Consider the following 27,155-nt stretch of genomic DNA (forward strand, 5'->3'; position numbering starts at 1 on the left):
AGATACTTCAGAAGCTGGTGACTGACTTTGGTAGAGTGTGTGAAAGAAGAAAGTTAAGAGTAAATATGAATAAGAGCAAGGTTATTAGGTACAGTAGGGTTGAGGGTCAAGTCAATTGGGAGGTAAGTTTGAATGGAGAAAAACTGGAGGAAGCAAAGTGTTTTAGATATCTGGGAGTGGATCTGGTAGCGGATGAAACCATGGAAGCGGAAGTGAATCATAAGGTGGGGGAAGGGGTGAAAATTCTGGGAGCCTTGAAGAATGTTTGGAAGTCGAGAACATTATCTCGGAAAGCAAAAATGGGTAGTTTGAAGGAATTGTGGTTCCAACAATGTTGTACGGTTGCAAGGCGTGGGCTATGGCTAGAGTTGTGCGCAGGAGGGTGGATGTGCTGGAAATGAGATGTTTGAGGACAATATGTGGTATGAGGTGGTTTGATCGAGTAAATAATGTAAGGGTAAGAGAGATGTGTGGAAATAAAAAGAGTGTGGTTGAGAGAGCAGAAGAGAGTGTTTTGAAATGGTTTGGTCACATGGAGAGAATGAGTGAGGAGAGACTGACCAAGAGGATATATGTGTCAGAGGTGGAGGGAACGAGGAGAAGTGGGAGACCAAATTGGAGGTGGAAAGATGGAGTGAAATAGATTTTGAGTGATCGGGGCCTGAACATGGAGGAGGGTGAAAGGCAGGCAAGGAATAGAGTGAATTGGATCGATGTGGTATACCGGGGTCGACGTGCTGTCAGTGGATTGAATCAGGGCATGTGAAACGTCTGGGGTAAACCATGGAAAGTTCTGTGGGGCCGGATTTGGAAAGGATGCTGTGGTTTCGGTGCATTATTACATGACAGCTAGAGACTGAGTGTGAACGAATGGGGCCTTTGTTGCCTTTTCCTAGCGCTACCTTGCACACATGAGGGGGGAGGGGGATGTTAATCCATGTGTGGTGAGGTGGCGATGGGAATAAATAAAGGCAGACAGTATGAATTATGTAAATGTGTATATATGTATATGTCTGTGTGTGTATATATATATATATATGTACATTGAGATGTATAGGTATGTATATTTGCGTGTGTGGACGTGTATGTATATACATGTGTATGGGGGTGGGTTGGGCCATTTCTTTCGTCTGTTTCCTTGCGCTACCTCACAAACAGGGGAGACAGCGACAAAGCAAAATAAATAAATGAAATATATATATTTGGGAGACCAAATTAGAGACAGTAGAATGAAGTAAAAAAGATTTTGAGGAATTGGGGCATGATCATGGAGGAGGGTGAAAGGCATACACAAGATAGAGGGAATCAAAATAATGTGGCACACAGGAGCTGTGGTTTCAGTGCATTACACATGACTGCTACAGAATTCATGTGAGTGGATGCAGTCTTTCTTCGTTTGTTCTTGGCACTACTTTGCAAACATGGGAAATGGTGATCAATAGGATGGAGAGAGGACAGTCTCAAGCCATCAAGATGATTCTTGGACTGAGAAACGAATCCTGGGAAAGTGGACTAAATGACCTCAATTTATTTAGCTTAAAAAAGATAAGATTAAGAGGTGATCTCATAGAGGTATTCAAGATTATCAAAGGCCTTGATGATTTAACAAGTTGCTTCAGATTTGATTCTGATTTCATTCATAGTAATGGATACAAACTCATTGGCACATGTTTTACCTTTTAGGGTGGTTGAAAGCAGTGCTATGAATACGTTTATAAAGAAACTTGATGAATGTTTTGCTTCAAGTCCATGACTAACATTAACACTATCTGTATCTCCTTAGTCACACTTACAGTTTGTAGGTTTTTCTGTTTGAATTATCTGTATGCCTTTCTAGTTTTACCACACTAACCAGTGAGTTGCTGATATCTTCCACTATCACAAGCAGCCTTGAAGGGACCCAGTGGTCTGTTGTTGTTTGAATCCTTTGTAATATTGAAACCAGTGAACACTGTAAATATATAACACGTCTAAGAGCAGGCAGCACTAACTTGCTTGACCAAAATGAAAGACAACTAAACAAATTTCAAAGAAACCAGTTGTACTTAGGAAAAAAATTATATCCACCCACAGAAAAGGAAAATACAACCTCCAGTGTAAACCTCTCAGCACTCAGTGTTGTAAAACACTATATATTACTTTATTACTGTCAAATCATGAATTGAGCATGAAATTAAAGGACCACAGAAACAGTAATAACAAGTCCACTGTAACAAAAGGGAAGACAAATATGACTAGTCAGCAATTACTTCTCCTTCCTACAAAAAAAGAAGTAAGACCAGGCAGGGAACAAAGTGAATATAAGACAAACACCAGATTATAAAACTGTACATATACAATGTAGGACACATATCCTTGAAAAGGCAGAAGCAAAATACAAGGAGCACACATGTTGCCAGACCACTGAGTGGGAAGGTGATGAGGTCAGTTGGCTCAGTTATGAGCAGAGGAATATGGAAGATTGCTATTGGAGCCAGCAAAGGTGTACTATGACAGAGACATCCTCATGGATGAAGGCAATTTACATCATATTGGGGCATTCCTGGGGTAGGATTGGGTCCCAAGCTGTGCAAGCATTCTTGCATCTCCTCTGAATTGCCCCTAAGAGAAAGAAAGGAATACAACTAATGTTTAAATACAGGATTTTAGACAGAGAAAAAAATACTGGATTTTAGACAGAGAAAATGTATTTTGATGTTTTCTCTCGAATTCTTTAATGCATGTCAAAGTTCCATCCCTCTTTCTTAAACTGAATATGGATAATGTGTATATACCTAAATCAACAAACTGTACATGGTTAGTAGTGGTAGTACTGTCTTACAATAATAGTACTGTCTGATATTTATGGTATGAATATTTGTAAGTAGTGCTTCAATGTAGAATTCATGTATCACTTCATTTTTTTCTTTATCCAAGCCACATCAGTAGTCTTGTTAGGTTGAGCTTATTCACAAATCTATTTCTTCACCTTTTCCTCGTCTTCCAGAGGTATTGGTTGTAAGAATATAAATTCACATTTTTCAGTAACACATATAAAAAACATTTATTGAATGGCCTTTATTATATATCTGCTTGTGAAGAACAATTGGGTGAGGAAATTAATATGTTAAGAAGCATATTTTTTCTCTTCACAGATTATTTCCTTTCTAAATACTCTTGAATATATAAACCAGGCCCATTTAATTTAGTGTGATTTTATACCCATTACAACATAACCTTTCATAGAGTTATTTCCAGTAAACTATTCGTTTTCAGTGACCATCACCATGAAGTACTGCCAATGATTGTAAACTATCAACAATTGATTTCAAGTCATCATATCAAGAATTCTACCTATAGCAGTATAAAAACTGTAATGAACTTATTTGTGGACAAATATCATATAGTAACACATTTTACAGACATGCTAACAAAGAAGTAAATGAAAGCATTCAAGTATTTGGGTATCAATATGCAAAAAATTGTAAACTTTCCTTGGTGCAGATTATCTTTGTTCTACTCTATATACATGGACATATTTGTCTCACATATTCTAAATAACTATATACTATCAGAATTAGAAAAACTGAAACCTGCTCTCAACAGATGAAAGAATGGAAATAAAAAACGTGGTTGAGAGAGCAGAAAAGGGTCTGTTGAAATGGTTTGGACATACGGAGAGAATGAGTGAGGAAAGGTTGACAAAGAGGATATATGTATCAGAGGTGGAGGGAACAAGGAGAAGCGGGAGACCAAATTGGAGGTGGAAGGATGGAGTAAAAAAGATTTTGAGGGGTTGGGGCCTACAGGAGGGTGAGAAGTGTGCAAGGAATAGAGTGAATTGGAATGATGTGGTATACTGGGGTCAATGTGCTGTTAATGGACTGGACCAGGGCATGTAAAACATCTGGGGTAAAACATGGGAAGGTCTATGGGACTGGATGTGGATAGGGAGCTGTGGTTTCCATGCATTACATATGACAGCCAGAGGCTGAGTGTGAATGAATATGGTCTTCTTTGTCTTGTTTTCTTGGCACTATCTCGCTGAAGCAAGGGGTAGCGATGCTGTTTCCTGTAGGGCGGGGTAGTGCCAGGAATGGATGAAGGTAAGCAAGTATAAGTCTGTGTAAGTGTATGTATATGTGAATATCTTGAAATGTATATGTATATGTCTGTATATGAGCATGTATGGGCATTTACGTATATACATGTGTACATGAGTGCATGGGCCATTCTTCATCTGTTTCTTGGCGCTACCTTGCTGATGCAGGAATCAGCGATCAAGTATGATATATATATATATATATATATATATATATATATATATATATATATATATATATATATATATATATCATACTTGATCGCTGATTCCTGCATCAGCAAGGTAGCGCCAATATATATATCTGGGGATAGGGGAGAAAGAATACTTCCCACGCATTCCTCACGTGTCGTAGAAGGCGACTAAAGGGGACGGGAGCGGGGGGCCAGAAACCCTCCCCTCCTTGTATTTTGACTTTCTAAAAGGGGAAACAGAAAAAGGAGTCACGCAGGGAGTGCTCATCCTCCTTGAAGGCTCAGATTGGGGTGTCTAAATGTGTGTGGATGTAACCAAGATGAGAAAAAAGGAGAGATAGGTAGTATGTTTGAGGAAAGGAACCTGGATGTTTTGGCTCTGAGTGAAACGAAGCTCAAGGGTAAAGGGGAAGAGTGGTTTGGGAATGTCTTGGGAGTAAAGTCAGGGGTTAGTAAGAGGACAAGAGCAAGGGAAGTAGTAGCACTACTCCTGAAACAGGAGATGTGGGAGTATGTGATAGAGTGTAAGAAAGTAAGTTCTAGATTGATATGGGTAAAACTGAAAGTCGATGGAGAGAGATGGGTGATTATTGGTGCATATGCACCTGGGCATGAGAAGAAAGATCATGAGGCAAGTGTTTTGGAAGCAGCTGAATGAGTGTGTTAGTGATTTTGATGCACAACACTGGGTTATAGTGATGAGTGATTTGAATGTAAAGGTGAGTAATGTGGCAGTTGAGGGAATAATTGGTATACATGGGGTGTTCAGTGTTGTAAATGGAAATGGTGAAGAGTTTGTAGATTTATGTGCTGAAAAAGGACTGGTGATTGGGAATACCAGGTTTAAAAAGCGAGATATACATAAGTATACGAATGTAAGTAGGAGAGATGGCCAGAGAGCGTTATTGGATTACGTGTTAATTGATAGGCGCGCGAAAGAGAGACTTTTGGATGTTAATGTGCTGAGAGGTGCAACTGGAGGGATGTCTGATCATTATCTTGTGGAGGCGAGGGTTAAGATTTGTATGGGTTTTCAGAAAAGAAGAGAGAATGTTGGGGTGAAGAGAGTGGTGAGAGTAAGTGAGCTTGGGAAGGAGACTTGTGTGAGGAAGTACCAGGAGAGACTGAGTACAGAATGGAAAAAGGTGAGAACAAAGGAGGTAAGGGGAGTGGGGAGGAATGGGATGTATTTAGGGAAGCAGTGATGGCTTGCGCAAAAGATGCTTGTGGCATGAGAAGCATGGGAGGTGGGTTGATTAGAAAGGGTAGCGAGTGGTGGGATGAAGAAGTAAGATTACTAATGAAAGAGAAGAGAGAGGCGTTTGGACGGTTTTTGCAGGGTAAAAATGCAAATGAGTGGGAGATGTATAAAAGAAAGAGGCAGGAGGTCAAGAGAAAGGTGCAAGAGGTGAAAAAGAGGGCAAATGAGAGTTGGGGTGAGAGAGTATCATTAAATTTTAGGGAGAATATAAAGATGTTTTGGAAGGAGGTAAATAAAGTGCGTAAGACAAGGGAGCAAATGGGAACTTCAGTGAAGGGGGCTAATGGGGAGGTGATAACAAGTAGTGGTGATGTGAGAAGGAGATGGAGTGAGTATTTTGAAGGTTTGTTGAATGTGTTTGATGATAGAGTGGCAGATATAGGGTGTTTTGGTCGAAGTGGTGTGCAAAGTGAGAGGGTTAGGGAAAATGATCTGGTAAACAGAGAAGAGGTAGTAAAAGCTTTGCGGAAGATGAAAGCCGGCAAGGCAGCAGGTTTGGATGGTATTGCAGTGGAATATATTAAAAAAGGGGGTGACTGTATTGTTGACTGGTTGGTAAGGTTATTTAATGTATTTATGATTCATGGTGAGGTGCCTGAGGATTGGTGGAATGCTTGCATAGTGCCATTGTACAAAAGCAAAGGGGATAAGAGTGAGTGCTCAAATTACAGAGGTATAAGTTTGTTGAGTATTCCTGGTAAATTATATGGGAGGGTACTGATTGAGAGGGTGAAGGCATGTACAGAGCATCAGATTGGGGAAGAGCAGTGTGGTTTCAGAAGTGGTAGAGGATGTGTGGATCAGGTGTGTGCTTTGAAGAATGTATGTGAGAAATACTTAGAAAAGCAAATGGATTTGTATGTAGCATTTATGGATTTGGAGAAGGCATATGATAGAGTTGATAGAGATGCTCTGTGGAAGGTATTAAGAATATATGGTGTGGGAGGGAAGTTGTTAGAAGCAGTGAAAAGTTTTTATCGAGGATGTAAGGCATGTGTACGTGTAGGAAGAGAGGAAAGTGATTGGTTCTCAGTGAATGTAGGTTTGTGGCAGGGATGTGTGATGTCTCCATGGTTGTTTAATTTGTTTATGGATGGGGTTGTTAGGAAGGTGAATGCAAGAGTTTTGGAAAGAGGGGCAAGTATGAAGTCTGTTGTGAATGAGAGAGCTTGGGAAGTGAGTCAGTTGTTGTTCGCTGATGATACAGCGCTGGTGGCTGATTCATGTGAGAAACTGCAGAAGCTGGTGACTGAGTTTGGTAAAGTGTGTGAAAGAAGAAAGTTAAGAGTAAATGTGAATAAGAGCAAGGTTATTAGGTACAGTAGGGTTGAGGGTCAAGTCAATTGGGAGGTAAGTTTGAGTGGAGAAAAACTGGAGGAAGTAAAGTGTTTTAGATATCTGGGAGTGATTGGCAGCGGATGGTACCATGGAAGCAGAAGTAAATCATAGGGTGGGGGAGGGGGCAAAAATCGTGGGAGGCTTGAAGAATGTGTGGAAGTCGAGAACATTATCTCGGAAAGCAAAAATGGCTATGTTTGAAGGAATAGTAGTTCCAACAATATTGTATGGTTGCGAGGCGTGGGCTATGGATAGAGTTGTGCGCAGGAGGGTGGATGTGCTGGAAATGAGATGTTTGAGGACAATATGTGGTGTGAGGTGGTTTGATCGAGTAAGTAATGTGAGATGTGTGGAAATAAAAGGAGTATGGTTGAGAGAGCAGAAGAGGGTGTTTTGAAATGGTCTGGGCACATGGAGAGAATGAGTGAGGAAAGATTGACCAAGAGGATATATGTGTCGGAGGTGGCGGGAATGAGGAGAAGTGGGAGACCAAATTGGAGGTGGAAAGATGGAGTGAAAAAGATTTTGAGTGATCGGGGCCTGAACATGCAGGAGGGTGAAAGGCGGGCAAGGAATAGAGTGAATTGGATCGATGTGGTATACCGGGGTCGACGTGCTGTCAATGGATTGAATCAGGGCATGTGAAGCGTCTGGGGTAAACCATGGCAAGTTCTGTGGGTCCTGGATGTGGAAAGAGAGCTGTGGTTTCGGGCATTATTGCATGACAGTTGGAGATTCAGTGTGAGCGAATGGGGCCTTTGTTGTCTTTTCCTAGTGCTACCTCGCACACATGAGGGGGGAGGGGGATGGGATTCCATGTGTGGCGAGGTGGCGATGGGAGTGAATGGGGGCAGACTGTGTGAATTGTGTGCATGGGTATATATGTATGTGTCTGTGTATGTATATATATGTGTACATTGAGATGTATAGGTATGTATATTTGCGTGTGTGGACGTGTGTGTGTGTATACATTGTGTATGGGGGTGGGTTGGGCCATTTCTTTCGTCTGTTTCTTTGCGCTACCTCGCAAACGCGGGAGACAGCGACAAAGCAAAATAAATAAATAAATATATATATATATATATATATAGGTACAGTAGGGGTGAGGGTCAAGTCAATTGGGAGGTGAGTTTGAATGGAGAAAAACTGGAGGAAGTGAAGTGTTTTAGATATCTGGGAGTGGATCTGTCAGCGGATGGAACCATGGAAGCGGAAGTGGATCATAGGGTGGGGGAGGGGGCGAAAATTTTGGGAGCCTTGAAAAATGTGTGGAAGTCGAGAACATTATCTCGGAAAGCAAAAATGGGTATGTTTGAAGGAATAGTGGTTCCAACAATGTTGTATGGTTGCGAGGCGTGGGCTATGGATAGAGATGTGCGCAGGAGGATGGATGTGCTGGAAATGAGATGTTTGAGGAAAATGTGTGGTGTGAGGTGGTTTGATCGAGTAAGTAACGTAAGGGTAAGAGAGATGTGTGGAAATAAAAAGAGCGTGGTTGAGAGAGCAGAAGAGGGTGTTTTGAAATGGTTTGGGCACATGGAGAGAATGAGTGAGGAAAGATTGACCAAGAGGATATATGTGTCGGAGGTGGAGGGAACGAGGAGAAGAGGGAGACCAAATTGGAGGTGGAAAGATGGAGTGAAAAAGATTTTGTGTGATCGGGGCCTGAACATGCAGGAGGGTGAAAGGAGGGCAAGGAATAGAGTGAATTGGAGCGATGTGGTATACAGGGGTTGACGTGCTGTCAGTGGATTGAATCAAGGCATGTGAAGCGTCTGGGGTAAACCATGGAAAGCTGTGTAGGTATGTATATTTGCGTGTGTGGACGTGTGTATGTACATGTGTATGGGGGGGGTTGGGCCATTTCTTTCGTCTGTTTCCTTGCGCTACCTCGCAAACGCGGGAGACAGCGACAAAGTATAAAAAAAAAAAAAAAATATATATATATATATATATATATATATATATATATATATATATATATATATATATATATATATATATATCCCTGGGGATAGGGGAGAAAGAATACTTCCCATGTATTCCCTGCGTGTCGTAGAAGGCGACTAAAAGGGAAGGGAGGGGGGGTGCTGGAAATCCTCCCCTCTCATTTTTTTTTTTATTTTCCAAAAGAGGGAACAGAGAAGGGGGCCATGTGAGGATATTCCTTCAAAGGCCCAGTCCTCTGTTCTTAACGCTACCTTGCTAATGCAGGAAATGGCGAATAGTATGGAAGAAAGAAAGATATATATATATATATATATATATATATATATATATATATATATATATGAAAAGTTTTTATCAAGGATGTAAGGCATGTGTGCGAGTAGGAAAAGAGGAAAGTGATTGGTTCCCAGTGAATGTCGGTTTGTGGCAGGGGTGCATGATGTCTCCATGGCTGTTTGGTTTGTTTATGGATGGGGTTGTTAGGGAGGTGAAAGCAAGAGTTTTGGAGAGAGTGGCAAGTATGCAGCCTGTTGTGAATGAGAGAGCTTGGGAAGTGAGTCAGTTGTTGTTCGCTGATGATACAGCACTGGTGGCTGATTCAGGTGAGAAACTGCAGAAGCTAGTGACTGAGTTTGGTAAAGTTTGTGAAAGAAGAAAGCTGAGAGTAACTGTGAATAAGACCAAGGTAATAATATTAGGTACAATAGGGTTGAGGGACAAGTCAATTGGGAGGTAAGTTTGAATGGAGAAAAACTGGAGGAAGTGAAGTGTTTTAGATATCAGTGAGTGGATCTGGCAGTGGATGGAACCATGGAAGCGGAAGCAAGTCATAGGGTGGGGGAGGGGGGGCGAACGTTCTGGGAGCGTTGAAAAATGTGTGGAAGGTGAGAACGTTATCTTGGAAAGCAAAAATGGGTATGTTTGAAGGAATAGTGGTTCCGACAATGTTATACGGTTGTGAGGCGTGGGCTATAGATATAATTGTGCGGAGGAGGGGGGATGTGCTGGAAATGAGGTGGTTTGATCGAGTAAGTAATGAAAGGGTAAGAGATGTGTGGTAATAAAAAGAGTGTGGTTGAGAGAGCAGAAGAGGGTGTTTTGAAATAGTTTGGTCACATGGAGAGAATGAGTGAGGAAAGATTGATAAAGAGGATATATGTGTCGGAGGTGGAGGGAACAAGGAGAAGTGGGAGACCAAATTGGAGGTGGAAAGATGAAGTGAAAAAGATTTTGAGTGATCAGGGTCTGAACATGCAGGAGGGTGAAAGAAGTGCAAGGAATAGAGTGAACTGGAACGATGTGGTATACTGGGGTCGACGTGCTGTCAATGGATTGAACCAGGGCATGTGAAGCGTCTGGGGTAAACCATGGAAAGATTTGTGGGGCCTGGATGTGGAAAGGGAGCTGTGGTTTCTGTGCATTATACATGACAGGTAGAGACTGAGTGTGAATGAATGTGGCCTTTGTTGTCTTTTCCTAGCACTACCGCACACACATGCAGGGTGTGTGTGTGTGTGTTTCATTTCATGTGTGGCGGGGTGGCGAAGGGATGAATAAGGGCAGACAGTATGAATTATGTATATGTGTATATATGTATATGTCTTTGTGTTTGTATATGTATATATGTATACGTTGAGATGTATAGGTATGTATGTATATGTGCGTATGTGGACATTTATGTATATACATGTGTATGTGGGTGGGTTGGGCCATTCTTTCGTCTGTTTCCTTGCGCTACCTCGCTAATGCGGGAGACAGCGACAAAGTATAATATATATATGTATATATATATATATATATATATATATATATATATATATATATATATATATATATATATATATATATATTCATGATTTTGAACCCAACTGATTCTGATCCATTTTAGAATGATGAAATTGAGAAGTCATTGTATATGGATGAAACTAATTAATTAATTATAGATATATAAATTCATTTTATAATCCTACTAGATTCATACTCATATATACAATGAGTAGATTGAGAAACTTTCTTTTTTATGTAATCAAGTTGAAAGGCTTTATACCTGATGTGACTTTTTCCAGTTACTGTGGTGCCTAAAATGCCACTTTAAAGAGATAGTAGATCTAGGATTTAACTGAAACTTTATGAAATATATAAGCTGTCAGTAAGGCCTGAAAGAAAGTGAAAGTTGCAGGATTTACAGAACATGCAGTAATCATAGGTCAAGACTCCCTAAAGGAAGCTGTAGTTCTAATTAAACCTCCTGGTGATGTGGTGATCTCTGGTTCTTTGTAGGGCATGAGTATGAGCCTAGGGTTTGTGAGTGGCGGCAGTGGGGGGGTTGGGATAGCCCCAGCAGGGGGTGTAGGGGGGCAATATATGGCAATGGTCCCCCCCCAGCAGCCCCCCACCCCCACATCCCACGCCCCTCCCCAGCTCTTCACAACCTTCTTTAGGCCTTCTGTACAGGTGGGTAGCACTGTGTGCATGCAGTCTGGTGGACTTGGAGAGATATGACTAGTAGCTTTAGTAGTGGATAATATGGCATGTCTTATGTAATCATATGTTTATCATCCCTCTGTGATATTAAAAAGAACTGTGTTTCATCTTAAAGCCATATCACAGTAAGCTAATAACAGGCATTACTTTCCCAACAGATGATGGGTGGGTCAGCTGGGACTCCACCACCACAGCCTGTGTTGCAGTATGGAGGTGGTGCAGCCCCACCCACAGGTCCTCCAGGGACTGTCACACCACATCCTCCTGTGTTTGCTAAGCCTTATATGGGGCCAACAATGCACACCATCATGCCAGGACCTATACCAGACCAGTCAGGTGTAGGCAAGGATGACAAGAGGCTTATGACCATGACACAAAATTTGGGTGTCCCTGGTGGTCCTGCAACTCAACTTCTAGCTAGACCTTATTCCATCATGCAAAGTTAGTCTTTTTCTTGTTTAGTCTTCATAAATCTATCCTTCAGATTATTTGCTAGGACCTCTTACTCATCAGAAATTGAAATATATTTCATTTTTATTTTCTTGAAAAAGTACACAATAGCTATTGTTAAAGCAGTATCTCCCCTTAAAGGTGATATGCGGATATTTGGGGGGACAAGCGGGCTTCCCAACACAGGTGGGATGAGTGGTAGCAGCCTACCTGGTGGTGGGGCTCCAGGTCACATACGGACTGCCCCTTTGCTCCTGGCAGGGACTCGCCCGCGACACCCGAATGCCTTCACTCCCACCCCACTTGCCCCCCTCAGTCTAGCAAGACCACCTAAAGTGCGCAGACAGAGATCACGAACTTCTTATGTCCGTAGCACTGATATTATGACTCCTCAGCTGTCAGTGGAAGGCCAAGAGTCAAATGACTGAAATTCTTATCCTGCTATGCTTTGAAGCAGTTTACAATCAAGCTTTTACAGTGGGAATAATATGAAGTAAATCTGTGATGCTTATCACAAAATTTCTTATGTATCTCCGAGATAGGTGCTGCAGTGATGGTTGAGGAAAGCCTTATATAGAGTATGTGTTGAGTTATCTATATTCTTAATGCCCAGTCTACTGAAATTGTGTTGAGGATTAGAAATATAGTGGAAGTACGATTGCTAATAATGTCTGGGGAAATCCCAAATAAAAATAAACTTTTAATATTGAAAGGATATGCAGACAGAGTAGAACAGTATGATGCAGACAGATTTGTTTTTTGAGAGTTTCAGGTTAATTACAATTGCTAAAATGATATTGATATTAAAATTTCATTCATAATAGTACTCCTTAAAAGTCTTGAGCAATATGATATTACAGGAGTGTGAAACAAAGGCAGCTGCTTTGGAGATGCTCATGTTGATTAATACGATAAAAAACTATCTTTTTTTATTTTGAATACTTTAATTTTCACCAACACTCTTCTTACTTTTACACTTAATTGATATCTACTTTATCATTTCACCTTCCCTTACTCCAGTATATTTACTGCTGTCATCACACTTTCTTAACCACCTCCAGCCAACTGTTTCTCAAAGAATAACATCTTTTTGAAGCTATCTCCTTGGGACAGCATTCTTTAACCTAGGTGATACTGCTTGCCTTCCTCGTCTCTACTGTAAGCACTGATTAAATATTGGTAATGTTTAATATTTTGACAGCTGTCTCTTTAATCATTAATATACACTTCTCACAAAACAAATATTATCATTTGTGCAGTAACCACATTTTTTTCCCTCTCATGCTCCTGTCTGATCACTATCCTTAAGTACCTTGTTCTAATGTAGACTAGAGAATTGATTGAATATTTGGTTAAATATTTCTTTTTAAGCCTCTGATACATCTGAATGTTTCAATAAATATACACATATAAATTTAGAATGAATGTAAGAAGCCATTGCAGCAGTTTATGTCTTTTCATTATGAGTGTATTACTTAGCTTGAGCCTATCTCCTAGGATTATGAACCAAACTGAATCAAGAGAAAAGTAATAAAGTACTATTTAAAAGTAAAACTTCTTGCTGGTCTTAAGGACTAAATGCAGAAATGATATGGTTACATGGCCATGCATGAGGAAGTATGGAGAAATACAAAGAATATAAGCAGTATAATGAGAATGATTTCTGAGAAACATGGTTAGCTAATATTAGATACATGTAAGAGTAAGATTTAAAAATTAATGAAATTCTATTGAAAGAATATAATTCAACTGTGGCAGCATTATAGAGTTCATACAGTCGATAATAACTAAATATTAGCACAAAAACAAATGATGCATTAAATACTATGATAAGGTTTGTATGTTGATTAAAAAAGAAAACCCCTTGCATATATTCAATTTTGAATCAAAATTGGATGTCCCCAAAAGCGGTAAGTAATAACTAAAAACTACTGTGTGCAAATAATCAGAAGCATTCATAGTTTATTATATGGATTGCAACAGCACCTTTGGTAAAGAATGATGGTAAATAAATGAATCAAGAACCAAAAAGTATGCTGTAACAAATCACTACCAGTTTATGTTCAGCATAGCAGAGGTACTGAATGATGAGGAAAATATATTGAGTTGTACTGTACTTTTCACATTACTCAGATGAGGATGTATCAGTTGCAGCTAGTGTTCAGTGATTATCCTTATCAGATCTCTGAGGAAAATATGACCAAATTATCTACCCACTGAAAAATGCTCTTTTGTAATTCTTGTAGTGAACTCTTTTTACCTTTTCTGCAACCTGCCATGCACTTTTAAAAAGTATTTAATGATGCAGAAGTCTTTATTATTCACTATTTTTGTACAGCTACTTGAAACACCTGCCTACTGGTTGCTTTTTATAGTCATTGATCTAGTCTTCATCTGCTGATATAAGTCAAAGGTGCTGATCTGATTTGACATTGCTCACATGTACAGGGATTCTGCCAGAGGCCATCTGTCAGTAAAAACAGAAAAAAAATCAATGTGATTAATTCAGCAAAAGTGAGTGCTGTGTTTAAGCTGAAAAAGAGAGCACAGTAGTAACAAATTTGCAAATACTTCTATGCAGCTGCAGCTCTAAATAGAATCATTGTTCAAACTTGACAGTGCAAGCTATTCAAAAGCAATTATCACTTTATCCCAGAAACTTTAAGAAGCTGAATTACTGTAGTCACTAGTAAGGAAAGTTGGACTGTCATCCATTCCCTCCTTCAAGAGCACAAGGTGTCATGTATCAAAGTGAGATGGAATCTCTGATTATAGCTGTTAAATGAGCCTTTTCTTAAAGCTCTTGTGTTATTTGTACATTACAGCACAAGGAATATTTAAAGAAAAGTCTTCCAACAACCAATAATCATGGAAAATATTATCAGTCTCAGTTATTCCAAAAAAGAATAAAAGATCCTCCACATTTTAATGTCCCAACACGTGTCTTTGTTTACGACTTTAAATTTGTTTGTGCACATCCTTGTTATTCTAAAAAAAGATTTATTGGCTTGTTTTTCAGACTAGCCTTTGTAGAAATATAGGGGCCTGCTTTAGATGCTCATGTAGTCGGGTTGGCTATAATGGAAAGTTCTATGTCCAGTTTTTTGAATAAAGGAAGTTATATTTGCTACATGAATTATTTTTATTTGTGTAATGTACTGGTAAATTTTAATCATGGTAAATAAGCTCTTCAACTGTGTAAATCCTGAACTGAGAAAGAATAATGTCTGGAAGTTTCACCATTATAAGTAACTCATCAGATGAGCAAAGAGCCTTTTCAGTTGACATCTGCAGATAAGAAAAGGCAAGGTTTAGATTTACTAGGCTCCGAAGCTAAAGATTCCCTTATGTTAAACTTTGTCCTAACCTGTTCCAACTCGGATATTTCATCATCTAAATCATGTCCCTTTAGTGCTTTTTGTTAATGTTCTAGTTAATGTCTCTTCATGTTGATTGATAAAGAACTGTTACTGTGAAGAGTCTGATTGTTTTTGGTATAGAATAAGGAATCTCACAAATTTTACCATATCCTCTGTAGTCAGGTTATCTTATCCCAATGATCTCGTGCCCTAGTCATATGTGATTTCATTTTATGCCCAACCCAAAGATTTGCTGAAAAATGGAAGGAATATTATTGAAGTTAAATGACATCCCTTATGATGCTCTGTCCATATATATATATTAAAATCAAACCACTTCTCTATGAAAATGCACTTTATTTAACAGTACAGTAGTGGCTAAATTTATCTGTACTTCCTGAGATAAAAATTACATATATACACATAAGAAGTTCTGTATTGAAAAGGCCTACTTAAAATGGCATGTGAATGATGGACTGTGAAAATTTTCACACCTCATAGCTATATTTTCAGAAAAATAATGGATGAAAAGGGGAAGCTTGGGATGACAATCAAGAGCTTCTCAATATGGGATATCTTGAACTTCATAGGCAGTGCCAAGGCTTAAGAAACCATACTGGTCAATGTACGTGATTTTGATGTTAGTTTATCATTCTCAAAATGTTAATATTTTATTATTAGTCATAATGATGATTATCTTGATCATATTCTTTCCTGAACTGAAAATTTTTGCTTCATGATTCTCTTTGCTTTTAAAGTATACAAAGTTTTCTTGTCAAATAATGTCAGGTTGGCTTATCTCCTGAACTGACAAGACTGACATAAATTATTTATTTAAATTCAAACCTGCCTTAACTGATCTTCTGAAAGGGGCCTTTATATTTGTATTGTGCTTGTTTTACTCCTGTCTGTTAAATACCATGAAACAATCTCACACTCCATAAACTCTCCCAGTCTTGTCCTTCACAATCACCCTTCTCTTCTCTGTTGTTATCATTCGCTTTCATGCCCTCAGTTGCCAGTGTATAACAAATGAGTCGAGTCCCAAACTTTCATAGTAATGTTTGAAGTTTTTACACTGAAAATACTTGGGTGGTAGACCATATACATTAGCTTGAACAAATGGGAACTCATCAAAGGTCTATTGTATAATGGGATCTGTAGTGACAAGTGAATACATTGCATTCATAACTGGGTCTAGGAGTGGCTAACGAAAGCATCTGAACATGTAAGGAACCTGAGTCATCTGTGTTTTAAGGGTTATTTGTGTACCATGGGCGTTGTACTTCAAGCACTGAATAACAACCAGGACTTTGACTTTGGGACCAGTGTAACTCACTGTCATAAATGAATCTCTCCAAAGCCATAATGAATAAGTTTAGACTGAAGTAACTAAAGTATTACAGCTAACAGATTATGTATGTAAACTTTAGATGTCAATGTGCTTCAGAGGAAATTTAAGTTGAAATCTGTATGTTATGGTTTTCCAGTAGACTTGTTATGGACCTTGATTGTAGGACGTATAGTTTTTCATAATGAATACTTTTATGTAAAAAAATATACTACTTATTTGTGTATATAAGGTACCAAAGAATAACAGTCATAACCTAAAATACTCTTGACCATGGAGCAAACTTTTACTTTTGCATAATTATAGAACTTAATACCCTCTAAGTAACAATTCAGGTTAATTATAGAAATGCTTTTATTTCATCAGAACCTCAGGAATCCATAATCACAAGACTGAATGAGTCATCATCTTTCTCATGGGTCTTCCAGAGCATTGCCCTTAGAGTGACAAACTTGATAACTTTTGTGCATGGGGACCAATGAGTGACTCACTGAGAGCCTATATATTCTGTAGTAAATAATGAAGTCACTCAGGGACCAAGTTGTTGGCTGGGCATAATGAACACCATAACTACACCAACTGTACAGAGAAAATGTGATTGGCTTCACTTATGATTGCAAAATCCTTATCAGTCAGTCAGCTGTGTATTTATTGACTTCTTAGTTACCAGTAAAAATCTACAGGCATATTATGGATCCACACCTAATGTATTTTCCGTATTGATAATTTTGTAATCTTGATGTTCTTGTGTTCAGCTAGTGAAATGTACAATAGGTTTCAGTGACTCACTCATGGCCCAAATGTAGCATGGAACTCAGTGTTCTTCATAGGAAACAATGAGATGCATCATTTCACCCACAGCCCATATCTACTGTATGACCTCAATGATCACAAGACCTATGTGCTATGTATATACAGTAAAATACCAGGGGAGTCTTGTGCTCACCCAGTCAGGATCTGTGTACTGGCCATCATTTACATACTTAAGAAAGAGTGCTTTCTGTGTATACCATCATGAATTTTTGAAAGGAATGTGTGTTATATATGTCACAGTGAATGATGACTATCTATTTGGAATACTGTTATGGCTGTCTGAGGACATGAACTCTAAATTCTCATATGCCATTATTAATGTCAATAGATAATTTATATTTTATACAATATGTCTTATTGCTGTGAAAGAATTTACAAAATGATTTACAAAATTAGTGATGGGAAACTTAATGATGGAATACTAGAGAGACTTCATCATCATTTTCAGTCTGATTATGTAATTGACAAATAAATAGGATCATATTTGACTGTAAGAGGACTTCTGCTTATCAAGAATCACTTCTGAATTGGACATCTTGTACCAGGATCTCTAACTGTGAAAGAGTGAAAGGCAACATACATAAAGGTATCTGCTATCTCCACAGAGTTCCCAGGAACCTGCAAATGTATTGTGGTCTACTTATGTGCAAGTTTTTGTGTCTTATTGTACTTATGTCCATTGAGAGGATACAATTAGCTGCACATATGTAAAAAAAAAAAAATAATTCTTTGGGTGCATAAAAAAAGCTAATTAGAATGATCAGGGCAAAAATGTTATTGCTAAATGTCAATGATGGATTTCCCATCATCAGCTTCATGGAGTCCTTAACTATTTGGTTTCCTATACTTTCTCATTCCTCACAACTTTATTCCCTCCCCTCATTATCCATGCATACTCTTGAGCTTCCTGTAACCACTACTTTGCAACTCACATACCCCTACCCTTGTTTCATGTTCAAGTTTTCTATTGCATCTTTTTATGTGTCGCGGTCAGTCTCTCACCCAGACGGGGAACACACTGTGCAATAAAGATGTTATAATTCTTTAACTCGATAATTTCAATAACCTTAAAAATGTGCCGTCCTCTTCGACTGTGTTTAAATTTTAAGCAAGAAACTGTCATATCTTTATGAAAAGAACCAGAAACCACTGCAGGTATTGATGACTGATAATATTCTTAAAAAAACACTGCCATGTGAAAATGAAATGAGGGCATTTACTGAAGAAATTATATATACGTAGTTCTAAGAAAGTAAAAAAACAAAAACAAATGAGGTGTAAGATTAGAATACCTGGGTGGGAATAGTTTTAAGCAGAAATATATGAGATCATTAACTATTATACTTCTTATGATCATTACTGTCTACACCAGTAGAATGGCGTTAACATGACATAGTTAAAATAAATGGGAACATCAGAAAATGGGGTAAACAGGGAAGTGATAACAGGTAATGATGAGGTGAGAAGGAAATGAAGTATTTTGAAGGACTGCTGAATGTGTATGATGATAGGGTGGTAGATGTATTTGGGCTGGGGACTAGTGTGAAGTGAAATTCATGGAAAAGGGTTTGGCAAAGAGAGATGATTTAGTAAAAGCACTGCATAAGATGAAATGTAGCTAGATGGCTGGAGTGGAGGGTATTGTAGTTAGGTTTCTTTGGAAAACAGCAACTGTTCTTTTGATTGGGAATTGGCAGAATGCATGTATACAGTGTCATTGAATAAAGGCATGTTGAACACAAGTGAGTGTTTTTTAGATACCTTGGAGTGGACATGGCAGTGAATGGAACCAAGAAAGCAGAAGTGTGTCATAGGGTGGGTGAGAAAAAAATCATTGAAAAATTGAGGAAAGTGTGGAAAGGGAGGTCATTATCTGCAAAGACAAAAATGGGTTAAGCTTGAAGATGTAGTAGCTGCAATGATGTATGGGCTATAGATAAGGATGTGTAAAGGTGGGTGGAGGTGTAGGAAATGAAATGTTTCAGGACAATATGTGGTGTGAAGTGGTTTAATTAAGTAATCAAAGGAAAAGAGAGAAGTGTTGTAATAAGAATATTGAGGGTGAGGGAGCTGAAGTGTGCTGAAATGGTTTGACATATGGAGAGGATTGCATATGTGTCAAAAGTGAAGAGATCAAACTGTAAAAGTGGTTAAGGGCTGATCATGCAGGAGGGTGAAAGGCATGTACATGATTGGCTGAACTGAAAGGGTGCGGTATACAGGGGTAGATGTGCTTTCAGTGGACATATCCTAGGCATGTGAAACAGCTAAGAGAAACCTCTGAAAGGTCTCTCAGGCCTGGTTGTTGATAGGGATTTGTGGTTTTGGTGTATTGTGCATGATAGGTAGACAATAGATTTAAGCAAATGTGATCTGTCTTTGTGTGTTCCTTGCATTAATTACCTTCCTAATGCAGGAAACAATGGACAAGTATGAAAAAAGGGAAGAATATGTTTGAGCATACTAATTTCAAAGTCTAAGATGACAAAAATTTCATATAGCTGGCATGTCACAGACTGCCTTTGGTTACCAAGTCAAACAAACTAGGCACCATATTACAGCTAGGTTTATGACAAAGCACATGCATTTTGAAACAAGCATAAGTAGATCTGATATCCATGCCCCAGAACATCAGTATTTGCAGGTTATCGCCACTCATCTACGATGACAATGTCTGTATACTGCTGCAAAATGTAAGGTGGGTTCAGAGTGTTCTTATAATATTATTAAATGGAAAGTCAAGTACCACCACAAAAGCATGCCTTTTACCCTGTGTGCGTACTGAAGAAGACATTACTGCAAAATGGTCTGTCAGACTACAGTGAAAGTGGGTGAAGTAAATTTAAAGAAAAAAAACTGCAAAATGGAAGAATTAACACATATAGTGCTACATACAACTTTCTGAATGATATTGATAATAATGAAAAAAGCATATTAGAGAAGTTGTAAATGGGATGGCAATGAACTTCATTAAAAAAGTCAAAATAACAGATAATCTCTGGGTTTAAACGGGATGGACAGACATTTACCATGCAGTCTTTTCACTACAGCTGGTTTGTATCAAACTGGTATTTTTCTGTGTTTATTGCAGCCAATTCTTGTACTGGCTGCCTCTGCCTCTGGGCAAAATATAGTCATTAATGCTTTTAATAGCATGCACATATGGTTTATCATATGCTACTGCCTAATCCTTTCCCATACACTAAGCAGTATCTGTAAAAAAAGGCTTTTTGTAAAGAACAGATATGTACCAATGATGAAAAGTAATTATAATTTTTTTTAAGATAAAACAACTTCCCAAAAGACCACACATTTCAATGCATATGCCTTAGAAGTCATCCTGAAGCAGCTTATATTCCTGGCAGTGGAGCATAATAAATTAAATGGCATGTAGCACACATAAAAAATAGTTCTGGTTGAGTTGTATATACATTCATAAAAATAACTTTTTATTAATATTATCATCATTATTATCTATTTTTATTTATTCATATTTTGCTTTGTCGCTGTCTCCCGCATCAGCGAGGTAGCGCAAGTAAACAGACAAAAGAAATGGCCCAACCCACCCACATACACATGTAGATACATACACGTCCACACACGCAAATATACATACCTATACATCTCAATGTATACATATATATATATATATATATATATATATATATATATATATATATATATACACACACCGACATGTACATATATACACATGTACATAATTCATACTGTCTGCCTTTATTCATTCCCATCGCCACTTCGCCATACATGAAATAACAACCCCCTCCCCAAATGTGCACGAGGTAGCGCTAGGAAAAGACAACAATGGCCACATTCATTCACACTCAGTCTCTATCTGTCATGTAATAATGCACCGAAACCACAGCTCCCTTTCCACATCCAGGCCGCACAGAACTTTGCATGGTTTACCCCAGACGCTTCACGTGCCCTGGTTCAATCCATTGACAGCACGTCGTCCCCAGTATATCATGCATGCCTTTCACCCTCCTGCATGTTCAGGACACGATCACTCAAAATCTTTTTCACTCCATCCTTCCACCTCCAATTTGGTCTCCCACTTCTCCTCGTTCCCTCCACTTCTGACACATATATCCTCTTGGTCAATGTTTCCTCACTCATTCTCTCCATGTGACCAAACCATTTCAAAACACCCTCTTCTGCTCTCTCAACCACACTCTTTTTATTACCACCCATCTCTCTCACTCTATTATTACTTACTCGATCAAACCATCTCACACCACATATTGTCCTCAAACATCTCATTTCCAGCACATCCACCCTCCTCCGCACAACTCTATCCATAGCCCACGCCTCGCAACCATATAACATTGTTGGAACCACTATTCCTTTAAACATACCCATTTTTGCTTTCCAGGATTAATGTTCTCGACTTCCACACATTCTGCAACGCTCCCAGAACTTTCGCCCTCTCCCTCACCTTATGGTTCACTTCTGCTTCCATGGTTCCATCTGCTGCCAAATCCACTCCCAGATATCTAAAACACTTCACTTCCTCCAGTTTTTCTCCATTCAAACTTACCTCCCAACTGACTTGTCCCTCAACCCTACTGTACCTAATAACCTTGCTCTTATTCACATTTACTCTTAACTTTCTTCTTTCACACACTTTACCAAACTCAGTCACCAGCTTCTGCAGTTTCTCACATGAATCAGCCACCAGCACTGTATCATCAGCAAACAACAACTGACTCACCTCCCAAGCGCTCTCATCCACAACAGACTGCATACTTGCCCATCTTTCCAAAACTCTTGCATTCACCTGCCTAACAACCCCATCCATAAACAAATTAAACAACCATGGAAACATCACACACCCCTGCCATAAACCTACATTCACTGAGAACCAATCACTTTCCTCTCTTCCTACACATACACATGTCTTACATCCTCGATAAAAACTTTTCACTGCTTCTAACAACTTGCCTCCTACACCATATATTCTTAATACCTTCCACAGAGCAACTCTATCAACTCTATCATATGCCTTCTCCAGATCCATAAATGCTACATACAAATCCATTTGCTTTTCTAGGTATTTCTCACATACATTCTTCAAAGCAAACACCTGATCCACACATCCTCTACCACTTCTGAAACCACACTGCTCTTCCCCAATCTGATGCTCTGTACATGCCTTCACCCTCTCAATCAATACCCTTCCAAATAATTTCCCAGGAATACTTAACAAACTTATACCTCTGTAATTTGAGCACTCACTTTTATCCACTTTGCCTTTGTACAATGGCACTATGCAAGCATTCAGCCAATCCTCAGGCACCTCACCATGAGACATACATACATTAAATAACCTTACCAACCAGTCAACAATACAGTCACCCCCTTTTTTAATAAATTCTACTGCAATATCATACAAACCCGCTGCCTTGCTGGCTTTCATCTTCCGTAAAGCTTTTACTACCTCTTCTCTGTTTACCAAATCATTTCCCTAACCCTCTCACTTTGCACACCACCTCGACCAAAACACCCTATATCTGCCACTCTATTATTAAACACTCAACAAACCTTCAGAATACTCACTCCATCTCCTTCTCACATCACCACTACTTGTTATCACCTCCCCATTTGCCCCCTTCTCTGAAGCTCTCATTTGTTCCCTTGTCTTATGCACTTTATTTACCTCCTTCCAAAACATCTTTTTATTCTCCCTAAAATTTAATGATACTCTCTCACCCCAACTCTCATTTGCCCTCTTTTTCACCTCTTGCACGTTTTTCTTGACCTCCTGCCTCTTTCTTTTATACATCTCCCAGTTATTTGCATTATTTCCCTGCAAAAATCGTCCAAATGCCACTCTCTTCTCTTTCACTAATAATCTTACTTCTTCATCCCACCACTCACTACCCTTTCTAATCAACCCACCTCCCACATTTCTCATGCCACAAGCATCTTTTGCGCAAGCCATCAGTGCTTCCCTAAATACATCCCATTCCTCCCCCACTCCCCTTATGTCCTTAGCTCTCACCTTTTTCCATTCTGTACTCAGTCTCTCCTGGTACTTCCTCACACAAGTCTCCTTCCCAAGCTCACTTACTCTCACCACTCTTTTCACCCCAACATTCTCTCTTCTTTTCTGAAAACCCCTACAAATCTTCACCTTCGCCTCCACAAGATAATAATCAGACATCCCTCCAGTTGCACCTCTCAGCACATTAACATCCAAAATTCTCTCTTTCGTGCGCCTATCAATTAACATGTAATCCAATAACGCTCTCTGGCCATCTCTCCTACTTACATACATATACTTATGTATATCTCTCTTTTTAAACCAGGTATTCCCAATCACCAGTCCTTTTTCAACACATAAATCTATAAGCTCTTCACCATTTCCATTTACAACACTGAACACCCCATGTACACCAATTATTCCCTCAACTGCCACATCATTGTTATTATTATACATAAACGCCCACACACACGCATATACATACATACACATTTCACCATATACATACATACACATACACAGACAAATACATATATACACATGTACATATTCATACTTGCTGCCTTCATCCCCCTGTTGCCACCCCACTCCACACTAAATAGCAACACTCCCCCCTCCACACACACACACACACACTCCAGCAAGGTACCTCAGGAACAGACAAAAAAGGCAACATTTGTTCACATTCAGTCTCTAGCTGTCATATGTAAAGCACCGAAACCACAGCTCCCTTTCCACATTCAGGCCCCTTATACCTTTCCATGGTTTACCCCAGATGCCTCACATGTCCAGGTTCAATCAACCGAGAGCATGGCAACCCCAGAATACCACACTGTTCCAATTCACTCTATTCCTTGCGCGCATTTCACCCTCCAATCACTTTCCTCTCTTCCTACTCATACACATGCCTTACATCAATAAAAACTTTTCACTGCTGCTAGCAACTTACCTTCTACAAAGCATCTCTATCAATTCTATCATATGCCTTCTCCAGATCCATAAATGCTACATACAAATCCATCTGTTTTTCTAAGTAATTCTCACACGCATTCTTCAAAGCAAACACCTGATCCATACATCCTTTATCACTTCTAAAACCACACTATTCTTCCCCAGTCTGATGCCTTGACCCTCTCAATCAATACCCTCCCATATAATTTCCCAGGAATATTCAACAAACTTATACCTCTGTAATTTGAACACTCACCTTTATCCCCTTTGCCTATGTACAGTAACACTATGCATACATTCCGCAAATCCTCAGGCACTTCACCATGAACCACACATACACTGAATATCCTCACCAGCCAATCAACAACACAGTCACCCCCTTTTTTAAAAGATTCCACAGCAATTCCATCCAGACCCACCGCCTTGCCGGCTTTCATCTTCCACAAAACTTTTACTACCTCTTCTCTGTTTACCAAATCATTCTCCCCGACCCTCTCACTTTGCACACCACCTCAACGAAAACACCCTATATCTGCTACTCTATCATCATACACATTCAACAAACCTTCAAAACACTCACTCCATCTCCCACTCACTTCACCACTACTTGTTACTACCTTCCCATTTGCCCGCTTCACCGATGTTCCCATTTGTTCTCTTGTCTTACACACTTTACTGCCTCTTTCTTTTATACATCTCCCAGTCATTTGCACTATTTCCCTGCAAAAATTGTCCAAATGCCTCTCTCTTCTCTTTCACTAACAATCTTACTTCTTCATCCCACCATTCACTACCCTTTCTAATCTGCCCACCTCCCACATTTCTCATGCCATAGGCATTTTTTGTACAAGCCATCTCTGCTTCCCCAAATACATCCATTCCTCCTCCACTCCCCTTACGTCATTTGCTCTCACCTTTTTCCATTCTGCACTCAATCTCTCCTGCTACTTCCTCACACAAGTCTCCTTTCCAAGCTCACTTACTCTCACCACTCTCTTCATCCCAAATTCTCTCTTCTTTCCTGAAAACCTCTACATATTTTCACCTTTGCTTCCACAAGATAATGATCAAACATCCCTCCAGTTGCCCCTCTCAGCACATTAACATCCAAAAGTCTCTCTTTCATGCACCTATCAATTCATACATAATCTAATAATGCTCTTTGGCCATCTCTCTTACTTACATACTTATACTTATGTATATCTCTCTTTTTAAACCAGGTATTCCCAATCACTAGTCCTTTTTCAGCACACAAATCTTCAAGCTCTTCACCATTTCTATTTACAACACTGAACGCCCCATGTACACCAATTATACCCTTAACTGCCACATTACTCACCTTTGCATTTAAATCACCCATCACTATAACCCGGTCTCAAGCATCAAAGCTGCTAACACACTCACTCAGCTGCTCCCAAAACACTTGCCTCTCACAATCTTTCTTCTCATAACCAGGAGCAAAGTCACCAATAATCACCCATCTCTCTCCATCCACTTTAAGTTTTACCAATATCAATCTAGAGTTTACTTTCTTACACTCTATCACATACTCCCACAACTCCTGCTTCAGGAGGAGAGCTGCTCCTTCCTTTGCTCTTGTTGTCTCACTAACCCTCTCACTATGTTCTAGTTAACAATAATAACAAACTTATAGACATATTTTTTTGTCCCTCAACAGTACTGAACCTAAAAATATTGCTCTTATTCACATTTATGCTCAACTTTCTCCTTTCACACACTTTCCAAACTCAGTCACCAACTTCTGCAGGTTCTCACCCAAATCAGCCACCAGTGCTGTATCATCAGCGAACAACAACTGACTCACTTCCCAAGCCCTCTCATCCACAACAGACTGCATACTTGCCCCTCTCTCCAAATTTCTTGCATTCACCCCCTATCCACCCCATCCATAAACAAATTAAACAACCATCACGCACCATTGCCAAAAAACGACATTCACTGAGAACCAATCACTTTCCTCTCTTCCTACTCATACACATGCCTTACATCCTTGGTAAAAACATTTCACTGCTTCTAGCAACTTACCTCTCACACCATATACTCTTAAAACCTTCCACAAAGCATCTCTATCCACCCTATCATGTGCCTTCCCCAGATCCACACTATGTACAAATCCATCTGTTTTTCTAAGTATTTCTCACATACACTCTTCAAAGCAAACACCTGATCCACACATCCTTTACCACTTCTGAAACCATACTGCTCTTTCCCAATCTGTACATGCCTTTACCCTCTCAATCAATACCCTCCCATATAATTTCCCAGGAATACTCAACAAACTTATGCCTCTGTAATAGAACACTCACCTTTTTTCCCTTTGCCTTTGTACAATGACACTATGCATGCATTTCCCAATCCCCAAGCACTTCACCATGATCCATACATACAGTGAATAGCCTTACCAACCAATCAAAAACAGTCACCCCTTTTTTTCTAATTCCACTGCAATACTATCCAAACCCACTGCCTTGCCGGCTTTCATCTTCCGCAAAACTTTCAGTACCTCTTCTCTGTTTACCAAATCATTCTCCCCCGACTCTCTCACTTCGCACACCACCTCAACCAAAACGCCCTATATCTGCCACTCTATCATCAAACACATTCAACAAACCTTCAAGATACTAAGTCCATCTCCCTCTTACTTCAACACTATTTATAATTACCTTCCCATATGCCCGCTTCACAGATGTTCCCATTTCTTCTCTTGTCTTACGTACTTTATTTACCTCCTTCCATACCATCTTTTTATTCTCCCTAAATTTCAATGATACTCTTTCACCCCAACTCTTATTTGCCCTCTTTTTCACCTCTTACACCTTTCTCTTGACCTCTTGCCTCTTTCTTTTATACATCTCCCACTCATTTACACTATTTCCTGCAAAAATCGCCCAAATG

The 27,155-nt window shown here is 39.3% G+C and overlaps 1 protein-coding gene and 1 long non-coding RNA gene across 27 annotated transcripts in view; one reads left to right on the top strand and one right to left on the bottom strand.

Annotated features, from left to right (window-relative positions):
* The window catches only part of enc (R3H domain containing protein encore), a 944,198-nt gene extending 931,119 nt beyond the window's left edge, over positions 1-13,079 (top strand). For 25 of the 26 annotated variants that reach the window (XM_071685668.1, XM_071685684.1, XM_071685751.1 and 22 more), the window contains 3 exons: positions 11,105-11,278; positions 11,467-11,749; positions 11,900-13,079. In XM_071685668.1, coding sequence (XP_071541769.1) covers positions 11,105-11,278; positions 11,467-11,749; positions 11,900-12,186 — 744 coding nt within the window. In that variant the 3' untranslated portion in view covers positions 12,187-13,079. The remainder of the gene's footprint in view (positions 1-11,104; positions 11,279-11,466; positions 11,750-11,899) is intronic. The other variant, XM_071685827.1, reaches the window with a different exon arrangement.
* LOC139761582 (uncharacterized) overlaps positions 1-27,155 on the bottom strand; it is a 112,947-nt gene that overhangs the window by 75,458 nt on the left and 10,334 nt on the right. The gene's annotated exons all lie outside the window — the stretch shown is intronic.

Source organism: Panulirus ornatus, chromosome 3 (assembly GCF_036320965.1).
Source record: "Panulirus ornatus isolate Po-2019 chromosome 3, ASM3632096v1, whole genome shotgun sequence".
Classification (NCBI taxonomy): domain Eukaryota; kingdom Metazoa; phylum Arthropoda; class Malacostraca; order Decapoda; family Palinuridae; genus Panulirus; species Panulirus ornatus.